Genomic DNA, 15,864 nt, shown 5'->3' on the forward strand with positions numbered 1-15,864 from the left:
GAAGTTATAAACAATATTTATTTGACTCTCATTAAACGTGGTGCCAGCAAGCAAGCATCTTTAGAAGAAACGGCCACATTGACGAAAATTCCAACATCAACCGTATGGAAAATTGTGAATAATCCCATTTCAGCGAGGAAAAAAAGAAGTGATGCTGACATTTTCTCGAGTGTAGATGAAAGTGATCAAGATATAATACGGCGTAAAATTTACCAGTTATGCGAGGAACATAGCGTGCCTATATTAGATATCTTAAAAAGCTTGAAAAAGATGAAACCGGTGTTAAATGTGGCAGAACTACCTTATGGAAGTGTATTCAACACATGGGTTTTAGATTTAAAAAAATTGAAAAAAGGCAAGTTTTAATGGAATCTTTTAAAATTCGGAAATGGCGACTGGAATATCTAGAAAAAATTAGGATTTACAGAGAACAACAAAGGCCAATTATTTACTTGAATGAAACCTGGTTCGACACTTATGATACCCCGGAAAAGCGTTGGGTTGACTCAACTGATAAGTGTAAAACAAACGCGAAATCAAAAAGAGGTAAAAGAATAACTATTTTGCATGCTGGCTCTAAAGATGATTAGATTCCAAATGGACTTTCTCTGTCTGCGAAAAATATTAAAGATTCTTCTCTGGATTGACATGAAGACACCACGGCTGATTTATTTGAAAGTTGGTTTAAAAACAAACTAGTTCCAGACATTCCTCCTAATAGCTTCATTGTAATGGACAATGCAAGTTGTCACAGTAGACTGTTGACTAAAACCCCTTCCTTATGTGACACAAAAGCAACAATCCAAAACTACATGTATAATAACGACATTTATATTCACGAAGATTATACCAAAAAGCAAATAATTGAGGTTCTACAAAGCTTGAACCTACAAAAGGAATACGTCTGTGATAAATATGCAAAAAATATAGGGCATACAGTTTTAAGGCTTCCTTCCACCTTACCACTGTATATCCTCCACATAACTCCAATATCCTCAAACTTATAGAAACCGAAGTTTTTAATGTCCCTCCACAAAGTTGGGCAAATTCTGTTAAATAAATAGAAAAAGCAGAACAATCGTATATCCGTATTGCAAATAATATCGAACAAATAATAATTAGAACAGGCGATGATAGCGATAGTGATACTAATATATTACGTGAATAATGTTAAGTAATTTTAGTAGGTAATAAAAATAATTTGTAATTTTATTTTAGATTTAAACAAAAATACATACATAAATAAATAAATATTGTTTAGTATCTTTCCTAACAAAACTCCAAACAATTAAATTCTGAGCAATGTACGGACCTGTTCGGCCATATTTCATTCTTGCAACTTGCCCGGGTCTTTCCTTAATTCGTATCAGTTAGTCACTTTCTTATACTCGTATCTATGAACAGACTTTAACTCCTCAATTATGACTACCCAGTGCTAAATGATTTTCGAAATTTAATCTGTTGGAACGGAGGATATACGATTTGGTTTTCTATTATTAGTCGCATTGAGAATATGACGTTTTTCCCTTAAAATGACCGCAACAATTATCCCCTTCCTATTGATGCACCATTGAGCAACACCCCAACGTCATTTTACCCAAACAGATTTGCATTTCGGAATTTCTAAGTCATCGACAAATTTCCTATATAATAATATCGCTTACAGCAAATATTGGGTCGTATAAATTTGCGAAATACATGTTTCAGATAATCTTTATCTTATCGTTAAACTAATAGACCCGCTGGGTAGATCGTTTGTTTTGCGAGGCCCGGAAAAATTCAACAACCTGCTCTCTTTAAAACCGTATTTAAGAGAAAGAACATTCCGATTCCGCTTAAATGAAACATTCCGATTGCAACGCAACTCTGTCTCGATAAAATTCGAAAATTCTTCCGAGTCGGAAGGATAAACAAAAATTTCCCCGCCGCCGTCCAACGTCGCACGCTGCGCGCCGATAGGGGATGAAATCATCGTATCGATCAAGCCGCCCTTACCTGCGAAGTGGGGAGGAGGTCCATCGGCTGTGGCATGGCGATCGTCAACAAAAAAAATAAATAAAAAAAAACTATTTGGCGACAAGGGTCGCGAAACGAAACGCAATCATGAAAACGTCAAACGAAACACATCATGCACCAAAATGAAAACAAAATCAAACTTAAACGGATGACAGGCACATCGCACACCAAGCGCTCTGCGCGACTTAAGACCGACTGATTGGGACGGAATCATTTTGGATTTGGATTATTGTTATGGTTGCGACGATGCCAAACTTTGCGATATTTCCTGTTCGTTCGGTATATCATCTGAACTGAAGCGTTTGTTGCTCTGCATTACCTCCGACATTTAGTAGTTGTGTCTAGTAATTTTTATTAACAACGTATTACATATAATGTTCGTTGGGATTATACAAAAATTAAATCAAACCAATTCTAAAGCACGGTGGACACGATGCAATTTGCATATGCATTTCTGCATGATTCTTTTGAGGACAATAAACAAATGCTTGAAAGTGTGAATTTATATTTGGTTCCGCTTGTCCCAGTACTATTGGGAAACTGAATATTAGACAGGAAAAATCTAAGTATATAGGGAACCACTGTTGAACTTTGTAATGGGAAAAATCAATTTTAATCCGGTTTTTGGGTTATTGCTTAGAAAAAGTCAACAAGTTCGTCAAGGAAATTACAATAACTCCAAAAAATTGAAAAGTTTATGAGACGATTTAATTATGTATTCTGTAAGCGAAGGAAGCATAATGATTTGCACCTAAACACTTCCGCCTCTTCCAACATGGATCGTTGCTCAGTTCTTCATCGGAAGTCTAGTGAATAGACGATGAAAAGATCATCTCCCAATTATTATTATAAAAAATACTAATTACTATATAAATCGCTGTATTCTCAAAGGCCCAGTGTTAAGTGTAGTGGTAGTAACTGGGATGTGCAGGCCGACTGTGTGGGGCTGTCGAAGGAGGCAGCTTCTTGTATGACGCGCAGCAAACTAAAAAATTTTAGAATATTCTGCGGTAAATGCAGCAAGCAAGAGAACAAACTTGATCAACTAGTTAAAAAACTTGGGGCAATAGATAGACAGTTGGATGAGCTGAATAAGATGTTGGAGAGAATGGAAAGAGAAAATAGTTCTCCTCCCACCCCCGGCATACGGGAGGGGATCTGGGGATATTATCATCTTAAAACTTCCTGAGTCTGATCCAGATCAAGATAAGCAATCAGCAACGGAGATATATATATATATATATATATATATATATATATATATATATATATATATATATATATATATATATATATTAGATAACGAATGAAGTTCTAAATGTCTCGGTATTTCGGCTGGGAGCCCTTCGTGCTGACGGGGAAAGCTCTAGAGTTCGACCTCTAAAGGTCGTAGTTGGAAATCCTGAAGTGGTTAAAAAAATCCTGAAACAGAAAAACAAGCTCTTACTGGACAGTTTAGGAATGTTAAGATATTTGACGACCAAACGCCCTCTCAGGACGACTTTTTGGAGCAGAAAAGGAAGGAACTGAAGAACGGACACGAGAGAGGTGAAAAGCAATTAACAATCAAATATTTTAAAGGTGGCCCTTCAATCGTCAACATCTCGGCTCCAAAAAAGTAAACGTTGGTTCTTTGCCTATTGTTTACACCAATCTTTGCCCATTGTCTGCCAAATTAGATCTTCTTGTTGCTTATGTGAGTTCCGTTAAACCTGCCTGTATTCTAATAACCGAAACCTGGTTAAAGCCTTCGATTCCCGATTGCACCATAATTTTGTATTCAAGCCTTATGTTATCCCAAGCAGGTCAATTATCGCAAAATGTTATGCAGGACATATTTTATGTCTACTCTGGATTGTTACATATTCACAGGCTCCAAAACTCATTTTGTTAAGCTCAATTCTGAAAAACATTGGTTAACTAGACATCTGTTCAAACAAATAAAACATAAGAGAGCTCTGTGGCTTAAATTTAAAGCCTCTGGCTCTGCTTCCGATTATGCTTTGCACAGAAGAGTTTCTAATAGTTTATCCTTGGAGATTAGAGAGGCGAAGTCAGCATTCGAAAATGACCTCCTCAATAGGCTCGAAGCGTTTTATTTGTCTGGAGAGGTCTCCTATAACCAGGACTTCATTTCAAATGAATTTGCTTCATATTTTGCTGGTGTCTTTGCTGATGAACCAGCTAACCTACCGTCTCACTACGAGGGTCCTATAAATCTAGAATTATTAGAAGACATTCACTTTGACCAAGACGACTTGAAAAAAACTCTTTCTGAGTTAAAAGAATATTCTGCTCCCGGACCTGATGGAATTTAAAGTAAACTCTTAACAGCGTGTGCCGCTGTGCTTGTAGAGCCTATTTATATTATTTTGAGCAAAATCTTTGGACTCTGTCACCCTCCCGTCCCAGTGGTTATCCGCAAATGTAACACCGATTTATAAAAAGGGTGATAAGCCCGATGTTTCAAATTACCGCCCTATCAGCCTAGTGTGTATTATATGTAAAGTTCTTGAACGCCTTATAGTAAATCAACTATTACCGTTTTTGATCGACTACCATATTATACTTACATCGCAGCGTGGCTTTGTTCCCGGCAGATCACTGGACATTATCTCTTGACTCGGGTGACCCGGTTGATATTATTTACCCCGACTTCAGCAAAGCTTTCTACAAAGTGCCACATCGACGCTTGTTATTCAAACTTGAAAAGGTCGGAGTAGGGGGTAAACTGCTAGAGTGGATAGCGGCGTTTTTAAGCCACCGGTCGTTCAGAGTTCGAATTGGTAACTCTTTTTCACTGCCACAAAACGTGCCTAATGGTGTTCCCCAGGGATCGGTTCTGGGACCAGTGCTATTCTTAGTGTATACCGTGGATTTGCTTTCCAGCATTGATTCTCATGTGAGAGCTTATGCTAATGAGACTAAATTATTTGAAAATCCTTCAACATATGCGGACGCATTGCAGAGATGCTTGAATACTATTTCCAAGTGGTGTTTAAATTGGGCTATTGCCGCTGAATTCTCAAAAGTGCTCTGTGCTGCATGTTGCCAAGAACATTCTCGGTTTGAACTATTATGTCTTCAACTTTGTGTCAAGTGTGGATTCTCAGATGGACCTAGGTGTGACATTAACTAATGATCTTGTATGGTCTGTACATATATCAAATATTGCAAAGAAAGCAAACTGCGCATTATAATTGCTAAAAAAGACTTTTAAAAATCCTAGTCCTCGCATCGCTTGCAGACTTTATACCACTTACATTTGCTCCATCCTAGAATTTACTTCCCAAGTCTGGAATCCATGGCTATTGCGTGACTGTGATGTTCTGGAAAGAGTGCAACGAGCCGCTACGCGCTGGCCACTCAACTTAGACATACACCTTACGATGACCGTCTCAAGATACTTAGTCTGCAATATTAAGTCAGCGTCGGCTGCAAGGGGATCTCATTCAAATGTATAGGTTTGTGCATGACCAATTTCCATCTGACGTGCCCTTTGTGGTATTAAGCAATGATGAACGCCTACGTGGTCATCCATTTAAAATAAAAAAGGAACAATTCAGGACTTCACATCGCCTGCATTTTATAAGTAACATTATTGGAACAGTTTACCCCCAGATGTTGTCTGTATTTAAACGTCGCTTGGACAGTGTATTGTTTCACAGCAATAACTAAATATTTATTATATATATAACATTCTCATGCTACTAACTATCAATGTGCATAATTAAATTGCCCTAGCAAAAATAATTACAATCCTCAGTGCTGAATATTTTTTAATTTAAGCATGAACAATTGTACGATATTGTTTTTGATATTTGTTATTAATAATTAAACTTTCCTGATATATAAAAAAATAGATTTGGTTTCAGACATGCAAATTGCAAAATATTTATTATATGTATAACATTCTCATGCTACTTATCAATGTGCATAATAGGTTTCCTCTGCACTTTATTCTTTGTAATAATAATAATAATAATAATACTAAGACTTAAGTAGAATAATTAAAAACCATTATTACAAAAAAATATAACCAAAAATTAGTTTTAGAAACTTCAACAATATAGGGCAAAAAATGTTAAACATGTTAAAAATAACCCAGTTTTTATTAATAAATAAATAAAATATAGCCAATAGCAAACCACATGCTCCTGCAGTTACTGCAGAATCAAATCTAACCCTCCTTGGCTTGGCCGCAAGGTCATCGGGCTTATTCCCTATTGAACATGTATGGGATATGATAAGGTAAAACGCTGAGTCGGTTGCCACATCCTTAACTAGACATACATCGTGCAGGTCGTGACATAAGAATATCTTGGAATATCCTGAAGAACGTCTGATTTGCGGCATGTCGCAAAGATACGTGCCGTAGCATTTTAACTATTGATTTTTTCAAGAATTCATTTCATAAACTTGTTTGAAAATATCATTGTTATTCATGTTTCTATTTCTTCATAAAAAAATGCGCCAACTGTATTTGAAGTTTTACCAACCGCCACTTGAAATGATAACTACTTAATTTATTTATTATCAACGCTTGTGGCAAGTACAGCCAAAGCGTTTTTTGTTGCAATCGCCATACAGTTACGCGATGGAAACAAGAAAAGGCGTATTCATTTTGTCCAATCTAATAGTGATCGTACTTGGTAAGTGACACTACCCAATATATTTCGATTCGAATAGGTCTGTATTATTAGTTGCACGTCAGCTAATCTTTTCAATTCATAATCACTTAAATACTATCACTTAATGACGATCGGTTATGAAGGTTGCAGCCACAAATCGTGCTTGCTTATACAAAAAAGTATTCAGCAGGCTGTGGATTTTGTAGTACAATCCTCGATTTCTCCTGTGTCGCAATAAATAAAATATTACATTTTTATGGTCGTCGACGAAACAAATCTTTAGTGTAATTTCTGCCAGGCCGACAAGGTTTCGGACCAACTGACCAAGAATGGGGATACGCTACCGTCCGCGATGGTGCCCATATATTTTGGTGGATGCATTACACCAACGCTGTTCAAAACCCGCTTGAAAAACCTCTGGTGATATGGTTACAGGGCGGGCCGGGAGTATCGTCCACAGGGTAATAAATAATATATAATTTGTGGTCAACTAGAGACGAGTTCGCTTTGTACGTAGGTACGGCAATTTCGTGGAAATCGGCCCATGGGACGCAAATAAGCAGCCTCGAAACACTACATGGTTAAACTACGCCAATCTTCTCTTTGTGGACAATCCAGTTGGCACCGGATTCAGTTATGTCGACTATCCGGAAGCTTATGCGACGAACAACACTCAAATTGCAAAAGACTTCATCGAACTACTAAGAAGTTTCTATAAAAGACTTCCAGACTTTGAAAAGGTGCCTTTGTATATTTTCAGTGAATCTTATGGCGGAAAAATGACGGCCGAGATTGCTCTTCATGTATATTGGGTGAGTGAGGCTTATTTCCATGCTTAATAGGAAATTTTGTAGAATCCCATGATTGTTTTTAATTTAAAACAACACACGTTTTTTTTCCATATTATTATGGATATCAATATTATAAAACAATAAAAAAAAAACAAAAACATTATCACATTGTTCGCACAATTGTTATAGCATATTATGCAACAAGTGCGATACACGGCATTTGACTCACGAGTTTATTTGACACGAGCGGAGCGAGTGTTTAATGAACGAGTGAGTTAAAAAGTTTACCGACGTGTTGCTTACTATACTTTTTCTACGATCGTTAGTTTTTCGGTACATTTTCGCAAAACACGAATACATTCACTGACATCACTGTCAGAATTGACAAACGTCAAAATTCAAAATGCGGGAAATATCTCCGAAAACATCCGATTGCTCCCAAATCCGTGCTCCCAAATCCGTGAGTCAAATGCCGTTTACCGCACTTGTTGCATAATATACTATTAATTCACTCGTTTATTAAAAACTCGTGAGTCAAATACCGTTTACCGCACTTGTTGCATAATGTACTATTGCAGGTTAGATTTAAGCCGCTGTCATGTTTACAACAGTATACGTTTTCTGATTTCAAATATCAACAGCTTCATCTATTCCGACTACTACTCTTATTTTTTCGTTTTTCATTTGCAAGCCTGCTAGGGTTGCCTGTATCAAGATTAGATAATACCGTAATACCTTAATTATAGAAAATTAGTTTTGCTTAATTTAAAATCCATTGGCAAAATATTGAGCTAACGACGCAAGAAATTGCTGTTGATGAAATCATAAAAGTATTTTCAAGACAAGTGGTAAATTTTTAAAAACACCGTTTTTTTTTATAAAATTGTCCAGTGCCGTCCGAGGAGGTATCGTAAAGAATATTATTGAAAAAAAAATGTACACCATTGACTTTTTTGCAATTTTTTCATTTTTTTTCGATAAGCCGCAAATAATTAAAACTTCTTTGAATCTTAAATGAATCTTCCATCGTTTTCGAGTGAATAAATAAAAATCGTGAAACTTTTTTTGTGAACATTTAATTTAATAAACTGAGATCTACAAAATGAACACAAAAGAAAATGTTGAGAATGAGCACCATCAGCTTTTTTTGTTTCAGGCTGTAAAAAATGGCACAATTAAATGTAACCTAAAAGGAGTAGGTCTTGGCGATGCGTGGATTTCCCCAATCGATTCCATAACCACTTGGCACACCTATTTATACAATATGGTAAATTTAATTCATTCAATCCATATAAATACTAGATATATAAGGCCTTACCTATGCTGTTGAGTGAGGACATTCAATAAGCGCATGCGCGATTTATTTCCCATCTCGCTTTCGACCAGCAGTATTCGACGTTCTACAATCAACATGGCCGCGGGCAGTTCCTCAGTTGCACAGTTTTCAGTTTGGATGTGGCATTTTTTAGGCAGTATTTAGAAAAATTTCAAGGAAATCGCGTTAACTGTGTGTTGTGCTATTTGCAGCTATTATATCATCTAATATAGTTATATGGTTCAAGCAATTGGGATAATTTAGTAGAAATGCATAAATATATTTTGTTCGTAGGGCATGATTGATAAATCAGCCTACGGTCATTTCGATAAAGTGGTAGAGGAGGCCAAAGTAGCAGAAAGTCAAGGGAATTACACCGAACTACTCCGCATTTTTTTCGAACTGGAAAATGACATTGATTCTTACACGATAAATGCAGACTTCTACAACATCTTAACACCGATTCGGGCCGATTTTCGCAACAAAAAAAATGGTGAGCATCAGGTTTAGGATCTTTCTTCTGCAAAATTCAATTTTTTTTCCGTAGGTTTCGGAAATATTCTGTTCAAACCTGCGGGTCCGGAAGATGAAATTGAAACTTTAATGAAAAAAGAAGTTGCCCCGGCACTGAACGTTACTCACAATTGGGGTTCTCAAGGAGATGACGTTTTCGTTTATCTACAGGACGATTTCATGCGGTCCGTTACAAAAATTGTCGAACAACTGTTAAACGAAACTGACATCATCGTGGGGGTCTATAATGGACAATTAGATTTAATTGTCGACACGATAGGTATCTACAGGGTTTCCCGTATAAATTAAAGATTTTCAACAAAAATTGATTTTGGAATGTGTAAAGTACTGATAAGGTAATGTTTTAAAATTACATTCATAGTATACAGGTTACCCCAAAAGTGTTAAAAATGTCAAAGTTGTATATTTTTTAAATGGAACCCCATGTTATAGCATTTTTGGATTCTAAATTTAAGATTTTTTAAATAATTTGTGTTTTGTCAAAAATTAATCTAATTTCCATTTCTGAAATACGTAATAAGTATTTTAATTGTGTGAGCGAAATTTGGAGTATAGTAACCACATATATCAATATCAAAAAATATTATACAGAGTGGCCAAACTTTTATCCTCATCTCATGACAAATTTAAATGACTTGATTAATTTTAATAATAATAATAATGAATAAAGTTTATTCGCAGAAAATTAATTACAGAAAACATATTTCTATAAATTATATATAATTAACCGCAAGAAGGAACCGAAGGCAATTTGGAACTGGTCAAAGTTCAGCCCCAAAAGTATGTATAATCGGAAAACAAAGACAAAAAATGTCACCAAAATTATAAATCGGGAAATATGAGCCAAGTTTTATGATGCTATTGTTGGATGTACATGCGTTATTAAAAATTAGGGAATAATTTACCGCACTACCCATCATCCAGGAGGTACTGTTTGTATTTTTTTTAAAGAAAACATTTAAATTGTCAGTTGTATAGTATGTAAAGGTTATAAGAAAACGGTCTTTCATAAAGGTGGGAAAAGGAAAGGAAATTAATTCAAACTATGAACGTCGGTTGTGTATTTAATCTAATTTCCTAGATAAGAGGGACCGTGATTATATATAATACTGTGGAATATAACCGCAGAATGCAATGCAAATAGCTTTTAATAAGTCCAATCGCGCTCTCCGAGAACCCAATAAAATGCAAAATCACAAAAAGTAACTAATGATTTAACTTGTCAAAAGCTTCAGAATCGGAAAATGAAACTCTATATTTTTTACCGGGGACTTGAGACTAGTGCACCCTATTCACCATTCCATATGTGCATTCCCGGATAAATTAAATAATAGGGTGTTTAATAAATAAAGTTGGTATTACAATACAATTTTACAATATTATAATTTTTTGGCCACCATATGTAAAATCAGAAAGCTTTGATAATTGAGATAGAAAATATGGTCCACTGTAGAGTTCGCTTACATACCGTACCGTATGTGTTTGAGAAATTAAAAGTTGGTTAATGTTTTGAAAAAATTCAAATAATTTTTAAAAACTTTAAGATTTAGCTATGATAAACGTTTATTTTTTTAAACGGAACACGCTGGTCCATACTTGCTGATTTCAAATTTGTTTCTATAATAATTCATCCAGTAGTTTTAGAAATTTATATTTATATATATTTACTAATTAGTACAGAATAAAAAGATATCATTTCATTTCTTTAAAACTAATGAAAGAAAAGTTACAGACATATATTGGGCGTTTCACTTAAAATCCATAAAAAAATAAGACTATCGCATTCAGTTTTTTGTCAATTATTATGCGTGCTTGGTAGAAAGGGGCAAAAAATAAATGGAAATTAATTTCATAGGAACTGAGCAGTGGGTGAACAACCTTCAGTTCAAAAATGCATCGGAATGGGTAAATGGTATTAGATACGGACTGGTTGCGGACGATTACTACACAGGATTCCAGAAAAACGCTGGAAATCTTCGATTCTATTGGGTGTCGCGATCTGGACATATGGTATCTATAGTTCCTTGCTGTATATCGAAAGCTACTAATTTTTCTTTTATTTACAGGTGGCTGTAGATAATCCGGGAGCCCTAAGCTTTATCCTGTCAGATATCATAATACATAGCAATTGAGTGTTTTCAAAAGAGTAAAAAATATTTATCAAAATATACCGTTTTGAATGGTAAAAAATTGTTTTTGGTGTTATTCTTGTTTTCGTATTACTTTAAAGGGATATTTAGGGTGTGCGCAATTGGTCTTTATCATTTGCATATGAGTTTGAAACTGATTTCAACTCATCATTTCCTAACAGTTTGGCAACTGTCGGCAGTTTAAGGATAATCTTCCAGCGAATTGTTGACACATGCACCTAATACAATATTTCTGCGTTTTGAGATCATTTTACATCACTATAAATAATTTCGTTGCAAAAGTCAAAACTAAATACACCATTTTTAAGAATATTAAAAATCGTTTATCAGGTGAAAATGAATATTCCATTTCATCCGAAACTGACAAATTGTAATTTGGAAATTCTTGTAGAAAAAAGAATAAGACAATAGCATTAATATAGAGAATAGAAGAATCAGTAAATTCTTTAAATTATTTTGAGTTTTGCTAACGGTAACACTTAGAGCGCAAATCAACCGTCTTAAATAGTTTATCTTAGAATTCGATGACAAAATGGTCTGCGGATTTGTTGTCGCAAGCGCAGTGATATTTTTTTTAACATATTTAAAATTTTCAAATATTTTGGTTTAGAGTGACTATTAGTTGGCGAGTTTCTTTCCTTTAGTCTTTGAGCGGAAAATTTAAGATTTTGATAACTTTTCCCTTAACAAAAAGGTATCCTTTTACAATATTTAGTATACCCAACTGTGTACTTTTTTGTGTAGTCAATTAACGCTATACAGGTTGAAATAAAAAGGCAACAGGCTTTGAATAGTCAATATTAAGTAGGTACATATACTTTAATTGTCAGAACATGTTTTCTGTAAATACCAACACAGTTCTTTAAAAATCAGATCCGGAATGTAACAAATAAATACATTTTCAAAATACTGAGTTTCGTAAAATTATAAGGTGCTATTAAACCGTTTTGCCCTCTCTGTGTTTCTGATGTCCCTCTCAATTTCAAAACGCCTCAAATCAGCCCTTTGAAGGAAATCTTGCCGATCCAAATAACCATCCTTGCCTTTATTGTGTGTCTGAAGTTCTTCTTCTATATTCTCCTCCTTCTTAAACCTGTCCCAATCTAATTTAGATTTTTCTAAAGTACTAATTTTCTGTTTCTTTCCAAGTTGGCTTAATACATTTCCAATTCCACTCAATCCACCAGTTTTGCTAGGCCTGGTGCTTTTGGGTGGTTCTTTAACTAAAAGTTTGGCTTCAGCAGAATTTTTATCCACCTGAAACAACAAAATCAATAGCATACATTACAATAATAATTTAGTAGTACACATTGTAATACACTTTAACTATTACTTACCTCTTTTTCAATTTTCACTTCTTCACCTGCAAATTCAAATATCTGCGTAATTTTAACTTTTGCATTTGATTTTTCAGCAACAACTGACTTTTCTTGAAGTCCAGGTTTGTCCTTGTCAGAATAATTTGGCATGTTTTCAATAGGCTTCCTAGGAGGTTCATATTTATTACTTTTTGATCGAAAACCAGTGTCTTTTATAAAATCGGCCCACAAATCCTCTTCAGACTCTTTTTTTGCTGAGTCTAACTTTGGATTTTCTGGTGTTTCCAGAACTGCAATGAAGTAGACCATTATATAACAAAAAAAGGATAATTTTCAAATATATGGAGATACCTTCTTCTTCCTGTTGTTTCTCTTGATTTTTCCTAACCTTTTTCCTTACATGTGTCACTCTCTTCGTGCGCTTCCTGGTTTTGCCTTTGTCCCAAGTTTTTTCACTATCACGTCCGTCCAACGTTTCTATCAACTCTCCATCAGAATCCAATTCAGACACGGCTTCTTCTTTACCATCCGGAACGTAATCTTCGTCACTGGAGTCGCTATCTTCAAGGAAATTTTCCGTATTCATTTTCGATAAGCAAGGTTACAAAAGGAATAGGTTAATAATGAAATATGTTATAAATAAAAAATCCCTCAATTGAACTCGGTATAAAAGAAATTAACAAGTGAAAACAGAAATATCACAAAAATTGTGTCCAAATTAAGTAAACACAGCACTGCGACTTCCACTATTTAACAATTTTACTTCCCGTTTTTCTATCATATCCTTTCCTTTCTCAAAAAGAAAATCACTGGCATCCAGAATTCATGACATCTAGCGGTAGAAACGTAAAACGTCTACTTTATTCTAAGCCTATTGCTTATAAAATTTGATATTTAAATATGCCTTAAAATGCCCTTCCCTAAATTGTTTAATCCCACTTACCATTGCAAATTAATATTACTTTAAGATAATCGGGAAAAATGAACTAAAGTTTTTCTTCATTAATACTCACATTTAGTTGGGCAGTTATAATGGATTCATTCGCGCACTACAACCATCCGTTAAAAGTTGACCACAGTTTTTTTTTGTCTTTGGTTATAAGTGAAACTATTTTCATGGTGGAGCATTGCCCGCGGGGGTTTAACCTGCTGTCGCTCCTAGCAGATCCGTTGTAATCGTCCCAAAAACTTTAATATCGGTCTTTTTTTGTGTGATTGTGTTTCGGAACTTTCTGGTGATCGTTCTTAAGTGTATAGGTTCTGCCGGCCCCGCTGTTTTGACCGTTCACGCCGGTATGATGGCCGGATGGTCCGCGGGGGGACGTCGGTTTTTTGTTATCGGTCAAAGTCGTTTTTTGCTAGCTGAGCAAATTTTGGTTATATTTCTTCTTTGTACCAAAGTACTACTGTACTAACCAAAAGCGAAAATCCACGACGGAAGTCGGCAATGGCCAAATGATCCTAGCAGTCTGGCCCAACAGTTATGTGAAACGTATTGAACTACTACTATTTCCATGGTCTGTCATGGGACCATTGCACGCGGCGGTTTAACCTCTGTTCGCTCCCGACAGAATCCCATGTATTCGTCCCAAAAAGTTTGATATCGGTTTCCACGGTGTGGATTTAGTGTTTTGAGTGTTCAGTGTACGTCTTAAAGTGATAATCGTCGTCGGCCCCGTCGTTTTTCCCCGTTCACGCCGGTATGGAGGCCGGATGGGTCCGAATGGTCCGTGGTGGAAGCGGGGGGAAACCGATTTTTTTGGTATCGGTCAGAATCGTTTTTTGCTAGCTGAGCAAATTATTGGTTATTTTTCTTCTTTGTACGTGGTGGTCATTGACCAGAAGCGAAAATCCTCGACGGAAGTCGGGAATGGGCGAATGATCCTGGTAGTCGTGCCCAACAGCTATCTGTGAAACGCATCATTGAATTGAATTGATGTATTTCCATGGTAGGTACCAATTGACAATTGACAATTTAAAAACAATGTTTTTCTGATATTTTGATTAAAAATGTACAAAGTGGTTAATTTTTAGGGGTAGTAATTTTTCGAAAGTATGTGATAAAGCACTGAAGTAAATGTATAAAAATGTGACGTGAGTGTTAAAATTCTTTCGGGGATATCATTATGATAAGTGTACTGGGTTATCAATGACGACTATGTAAGGTTTTCTTATCGCATTCTATAGGATTAGACGGGTCACAATGGAGGAACCTAGCAGTAGTCCAGGTTGTATAACTTAAAATAAAAAAGTCGCACAAGGACGCAAAACCATGGATGTGAGAACCGTGCTTTCTCTCCAGGTAGATGCATTAAACACCTTCTCGAAAATGTGGTATCATGTATTTCTATGGGCCTTGTTGTCATCGATCATAGTGCACACAGTAAGCAGTTTGTTTTTATTATAGAGCTAGGTTACTTATGATCTCTCTTTTTAGATTGCAGCTCTTATTGCATTTCTGACATTACGGAAACACAAATATGGGAAATATTTTCCAATAGCAATACTTTTTATGGGCGTCATTACGCCTGCTGTGACTGGTATCGTGAGCAGTGCTGCTATAGCTTTTGTATACAGAGCGTCAAGTTATCCAATGAATCCAATATATGCAATGTTCTGGGGCTGTGGTCAAACATTTATCATGGGCTGTATGGGCTTTACAAGAATTCTGGCAACACTTTAATCACTGTGGCAAAGACTCACTTAGTGATATTTTCTAGGAACCTAATTTTGGTAAAGTTTTGCTTAAAATTTGCAGAGGTACATTGTTTCCATCTAAACTGATCATCAAAAAATCTCTAGTACATAAATTATAATTTTCAATTGAAAAGTAAAATTTTACCAGCGATTTTTTAATATAAATGTGATGGTGCTATGAGCATATTTTAATAGATTTTAGAGTGATCAATTTTTTTATTCCTTCCCTAATTTATTTGTAAAGATTATGTGATTTATGTAAAAAGGAACACATTTTTTTAGAGTAGGTTTTGTTTGTATATAGGGCACTGTACAAAGGCTAGATTAAGATATGAAAATGATACATGCCTAAGTCAATACATGTATATTATTTATTAATGAATAAACCATTTAATTCATAATATGGTCTTA

General features: G+C 35.4%; 4 protein-coding genes across 6 annotated transcripts in view; 2 read left to right on the forward strand and 2 right to left on the reverse strand.

Annotated features, from left to right (window-relative positions):
* Positions 1-2,198, reverse strand: part of LOC132698342 (breast cancer anti-estrogen resistance protein 1) — a 69,331-nt gene extending 67,133 nt beyond the window's left edge. The window contains exon 1 of the mRNA XM_060664343.1: positions 1,996-2,198. Within this exon, the coding sequence (XP_060520326.1) occupies positions 1,996-2,031 (36 nt within the window). The 5' untranslated portion in view covers positions 2,032-2,198. The remainder of the gene's footprint in view (positions 1-1,995) is intronic.
* Positions 2,199-6,564: 4,366 nt separating this feature from the next.
* LOC132698209 (retinoid-inducible serine carboxypeptidase-like) lies at positions 6,565-11,537 on the forward strand. Of its 2 annotated transcripts, XM_060664155.1 has the most exons (8): positions 6,565-6,668; positions 6,946-7,108; positions 7,165-7,459; positions 8,595-8,705; positions 9,048-9,246; positions 9,301-9,546; positions 11,143-11,297; positions 11,354-11,537. In XM_060664155.1, exons 1-8 carry the CDS (start codon positions 6,614-6,616, stop codon positions 11,417-11,419), a joined length of 1,290 nt encoding a protein of 429 aa, XP_060520138.1. In that variant the 5' UTR covers positions 6,565-6,613; the 3' UTR covers positions 11,420-11,537. The 2 variants fall into 2 exon arrangements, with proteins under 2 accessions (XP_060520138.1, XP_060520139.1); XM_060664156.1 differs by lacking the exon at positions 11,354-11,537 and having other exon boundaries at positions 9,301-9,622; positions 11,143-11,275.
* Positions 11,538-12,236: 699 nt separating this feature from the next.
* LOC132698210 (craniofacial development protein 1) lies at positions 12,237-13,597 on the reverse strand. Its single transcript, XM_060664157.1, has 3 exons — positions 13,108-13,597; positions 12,775-13,046; positions 12,237-12,694 (listed from the first exon to the last, which is right to left on the reverse strand). Exons 1-3 carry the CDS (start codon positions 13,340-13,342, stop codon positions 12,362-12,364), a joined length of 840 nt encoding a protein of 279 aa, XP_060520140.1. The 5' UTR covers positions 13,343-13,597; the 3' UTR covers positions 12,237-12,361.
* A 1,113-nt stretch (positions 13,598-14,710) lies between these two features.
* On the forward strand, positions 14,711-15,842 carry LOC132698211 (transmembrane protein 170A). Of its 2 annotated transcripts, none has more exons than XM_060664158.1 (3): positions 14,711-14,850; positions 14,944-15,139; positions 15,194-15,842. In XM_060664158.1, exons 2-3 carry the CDS (start codon positions 15,029-15,031, stop codon positions 15,437-15,439), a joined length of 357 nt encoding a protein of 118 aa, XP_060520141.1. In that variant the 5' UTR covers positions 14,711-14,850; positions 14,944-15,028; the 3' UTR covers positions 15,440-15,842. The 2 variants fall into 2 exon arrangements, with proteins under 2 accessions (XP_060520141.1, XP_060520142.1); XM_060664159.1 differs by having other exon boundaries at positions 14,724-14,891.
* The last annotated feature ends 22 nt before the right edge of the window (positions 15,843-15,864 follow it).

This window comes from Cylas formicarius, unplaced genomic scaffold (assembly GCF_029955315.1).
Source record: "Cylas formicarius isolate icCylForm1 unplaced genomic scaffold, icCylForm1.1 PGA_scaffold_2__14_contigs__length_35257938, whole genome shotgun sequence".
Taxonomy (NCBI): domain Eukaryota; kingdom Metazoa; phylum Arthropoda; class Insecta; order Coleoptera; family Brentidae; genus Cylas; species Cylas formicarius.